The sequence below is a fragment of the Notolepis coatsorum genome (genome assembly GCF_963971535.1).
Source record: "Notolepis coatsorum genome assembly, chromosome: 1".
NCBI classification, from domain to species: domain Eukaryota; kingdom Metazoa; phylum Chordata; class Actinopteri; order Aulopiformes; family Paralepididae; genus Notolepis; species Notolepis coatsorum.
The window spans coordinates 299,116,882-299,121,513 of NC_140165.1; the positions used below are offsets into that span (position 1 = coordinate 299,116,882).

General features: G+C 40.9%; 1 protein-coding gene across 1 annotated transcript in view; it reads left to right on the forward strand.

Annotated features, from left to right (window-relative positions):
• Window positions 1-3,539: 3,539 nt before the first annotated feature.
• Window positions 3,540-4,632, forward strand: part of LOC311225374 (uncharacterized protein) — a gene marked incomplete at both ends in the record, with an annotated part of 33,938 nt that continues 32,845 nt past the window's right edge. Inside the window, 2 exons of the mRNA XM_084310637.1 lie at window positions 3,540-3,681; window positions 4,054-4,199. Of these exons, the coding sequence (XP_084166763.1) occupies window positions 3,540-3,681; window positions 4,054-4,199 (288 nt within the window). The remainder of the gene's footprint in view (window positions 3,682-4,053; window positions 4,200-4,632) is intronic.

Here is a 4,632-nt window from a genome sequence, read left to right on the forward strand (position 1 = left end):
ATTAGAGGTGTGAAAGGGTTACCTGGCTGCACCTTGTGTAAACATGGCAGGTACAGTAAGAGAAATGGAAGGATAAAAGACATTTCTTCAAGCTATGGGTCACTTTTGGCACTTTAATATACTATTATGTTACTATCATGCACTTTGCTACTAAATAATCTCCTTTGCCTATATTACTAGTACCTACTATGCTAATTGGCTCAGGATCGGGATGCTGGGAGAACCCTTGTTGACAGCCTATGCCCCAAACGGGGTAAAAGGTAAGAAAGTAAGTAAGTAAGTGCTAATTATGTCTTTACCACTATGCACTCAAGACTGTAACTCCCAAGTTCAACACTGTTTGATGAACATGGTTACTCAGCTGAAAGAGTTGTACCCTTCCTGCTGACTTGTTGTCGCTTTGGATAAAACCGTCAGCTAAATGACTAAATGTAACTGTAAATGCAAATGTTTTACATTTGTGTCATTGGCATTTTATGCTCTAGAAATGTGACCAATGGCCAGGACTGGTCGTGCCCCAACCATAAAAGCACCTATGGGCAATTTCACTGTGTTTCATGCATCGCTGTTGGGAGGGTTTTCTCTTGTCCTACTCAACTCGGCCAATATTTTAGCTTGTTAAAGAAGCTGCATTTTTTTCCAGGTTCCTTGATGGAAAGAAAAAACCCAGCTTGTAGATATTAAATTCGAATGTACCTAGTTTGTTACTGTGACTGACGTAAGAGTCTGTTATGCAACTCGACTTCCAATTAGAGGTGTGAAAGAACTGTTTTGGTTTGTGGTCCCTGTGCTGCTTCCACTGAGTTCATCTTCACTTCTCCTCAGCCCTCTCCTCCACTCCTCCTCCTCCTCCTTCCAGTCTGTTCACACCTGCACCTTCTGGGAGCACATTACAGTCGGCCCTGCTCTCTGGGTCACGGCTAGAAGGCATTCACATTTAGTTGAAGTGGATTATATCTTCGAAAATCGATAATCACACAAATAATAATAAAAAGAAAAGTTCTCTATTGTAGGTTAATGTGGGATGTGGTGTGTCCAGTGAGGTTACTATGGATAAGGTCCATAAACAAACTAAAGGTGAATAGCTTCTAGCATATACCCTGCTCTCCCCTGCTCGCCTTTGGAGCACAGCTTGGCTTTCTGTGAAAGAACTTTGGCAAACCAAAACAGATGAATGGCCTCAAATGAAAGACCCCAATAATAGCAAGCTCAATACACATTTGTACATGCACATTTTCAACAATAACAAGAGGTGGAGTTCTAACCTCTAAGTTCTAACCTCTAAGTTCTAACCTCTAAGTTACCTCTAAGTTCTAACCTCTAAGTTCCCTTTAAGTTCTAACCTCTAAGTTCTAACCTCTAAGTTACCGCTAAGTTCTAACCTCTAAGTTACCTCTAAGTTCTAACGTCTATAACCTCTAAGTTACCTCTACGTTCTAACCTCTAAGTTCTAACCTCTAAGTTATCTTTAAGTTCTAACCTCTAAGTTCTAACCTCTAAGTTACCTCTAAGTTCTAACCTCTAAGTTCTAACCTCTAAGTTACCTCTAAGTTCTAACCTCTAAGTTCTAACCTCTAAGTTATAACCTCTAAGTGCTAACCTCTAAGTGCTAACCTCTAAGTGCTAACCTCTAAGTTACCTCTAAGTTCTAACCTCTAAGTTCTAACCTCTAAGTTACCTCTAAGTTCTAACCTCTAAGTTCTAACCTCTAAGTTACCTCTAAGTTCTAACCTCTAAGTTCTAACCTCTAAATTACCTTAAGTTCTAACCTCTAAGTTCTAACCTCTAAGTTACCTATAAGTTCTAACCTCTAAGTTACATCTAAGTTCTAACCTCTAACCTCTAAGTTCTAACCTCTAAGTTACCTTTAAGTTCTAACCTCTAAGTTCTAACCTCTCAGTTCTAACCTCTAAGTTACCTCTAAGGCTACGTTTAGACAAGCGTTTTGTGAACAGAAACCGCAAAAGTCATCTTGCGGTTTCACTTTTAATTTTACGCTTAGACGAGCGTTTTGGGGTGGAATTCTCCGTGCAGACGACGCTGTAACGACGGAGCCCCGCTGTCACACGATTGGCGCATATGTCACATGACGTGCTGTGAAGACCCGCCCTACTCTGCCTCTGATTCGCAGACTGTGGATGGGGAATGTGATTGGACCAAAGCAGAGTCACTCACAGACAGTGGGTCCACTCACGCCGCGGGACAGATTTTTGTGTATTTAACCCTTTCACTGCCACACGACAGCCGGTTGTGTGATAGTAAAGGGTTAACCTTCTGTCGTGTGGCAGTGAAAGGGTTAAAAGTACTGCCAATGTAGCCTTCAGGTGATCTCCGTTGATATAGTCAGACATACTTGCTTTGTTTACGTCTCGGCTACTGGCGCATACCTGCTACCTGTGACGTAAGCAGTACGCGCGACCAGAGCCGTGACAACCCTTTCGTCATTGTTTTAACAGATTTATACGGTTTGACAGTTTAGACGACAGCGCAAAGCTTTTGCGTTTCTAGGAATTCCACCCTGGAAGGTAGTCTCACTTTTTTGCGGTTTCACCCCGTAAAACGCCATTTCCGTATAAACGAAAGGCACATCCGAAAAAATATTTTTGCGGATTCACCTGCTAGCGTTTCCGTCTAAACGGGGCCTAAGTTCTAACCTCTAAGTTACCTCTAAGTTCTAACCTCTAAGTTACCTCTAAGTTACCTCTAAGTTACCTCTAAGTTCTAACCTCTAACTTACCTCTAAGTTCTAACCTCTAAGTTCTAACCTCTAAGTTACCTCTAAGTTCTTCTAACCTCTAAGTTACTTACGGACTACGGGTGGAAATTAGCCCTGTGCTATTCCCGGCATATTTACGTCCTTATGCTGTGATGTTATGCATACACATGTAAAATGATGTTCATTAATTTGCATTGTCCTTAATAAACAAATCTTAAATCTTAAACCTCTAAGTTCTAACCTCTAAGTTCTAACCTCTAAGTTACCTCTAAGTTCTAACCTCTAAGTTACCTCTAAGTTCTATCCTCTAAGAGCTCTTTGTTATGATAAGGAACACTCTATGTATCATTCACATAATGGCAAACGCATCCCCAAATTCAAATATGCATTTCAAGGCGGCATTTCCTGGTTGATGACAAGATGACAGTGGCTAAAAGGTGGGCAATAGCGAACACTACACAACAGTACTTAACCTACAAAGATAAGACTGTTCTCACAATTTATTTTTAATAAAATATATAAAACTGTTTTTACGTTTGTGCTACTGTTTTTAAGTCATATTGTATGTTCAATAAGAAATATAAAGAGATTCATATTTCAAATTAAAACGTGGTAGTAATTTACATGTTGACTAAATGGTGTTTTTTTGTGTCTGTTTTTTGTCTATCAAGACAGAACATGGAAACGAAAATGTTAAATGAAAATGTTAAATGGAAACGTAGAGACAGCAGAGACTTGTGTTTTGAGTGAATGAATGACTCCTGTCTTTAGAGCAGTCTTTCCTACAGCAGTAGGAGGGTTTTTGTATCTAGTCTTTGGCTCAATGGCTCTTCTCTCGATGTGGGGAGACCTTATGGTCATCGTCACCATCCTTCACTTCAGACAGCTTCACACCCCAACTACCTACCTGATCCCCTTCCTGGCTTTGGCTGACTTACTCTTAGGGGCCGTAGTCAAGTCTCCTAGTATGATGCAACCTGTGGAAAGATCCTGGTTTTTGGGAGATTTCCTCTGTAGAATCCACATCATTGCTGATGCTATTCTGTGCACTACCTCCGTTTTATATATTTTTTTGTATTTCCATTGACATCCAGTTTGCCATCCCCTGCAATATAAACATGAAATAAGTGTCCATATCGCAACGATCATGACCAGGGTTTAGCTGGATGGTTTGTGCAGTAATTGCCCTTGGACTGGTCTCTCTGCTGACGGTTATTCAGGAGCTGAAGACTTTAACCACAATTATATGTCATGTAAAGGAATATGTTTTCCTTTTTGTTTTTTTTACTCTGGAACTTCCAGCACGCTGAGCGTAATAAGCTCTTTATTCTTTCCAGGAATCATAATGCTTAGTATCTACATAAAGATTTTCCTGGTAGCACAGAGACAGGCTCACAGCATCCAGAGCACAGCGTGTCAGAGTACCAAGTCTGGAGCGCTTGTCAGTAAGAAGGAAACGAAGACAGTAGAGACCTTGGCTATTGTCTGTTTTCTTGTATGTTGGGCACCATCTCTCCTCATTGTTGTCATTAAGACCCTTATATAAATCATTCTATCCCCCATGAACTTCTTGAGGTATTATTATGGATTTCTTGTTAACGCTTTATAATACAGCTTACATTGTACAGCATCATTCGGAATGGAATGGAATGTCAGATCACTAAGTGTGTCTGACTCTTACCACCTAACCTGCACGGACTACAACGCATAACGTATATCTGTCGGGGGGGGGGGGGGGGGGGGGTAGGACACGCGCAGACACACACAAGGGGAATCTTAACTGGAATCGCAGAGCGATGAGAGAGGGTGCGGGAAAACACAAGAATAAAATTAATAAAAATAAAAGCTGTAGAAAACACAAAACACCAGTATAAAATAACTGGGGGGAAAACCCAAAGTAACCACCGCTGCCTAGC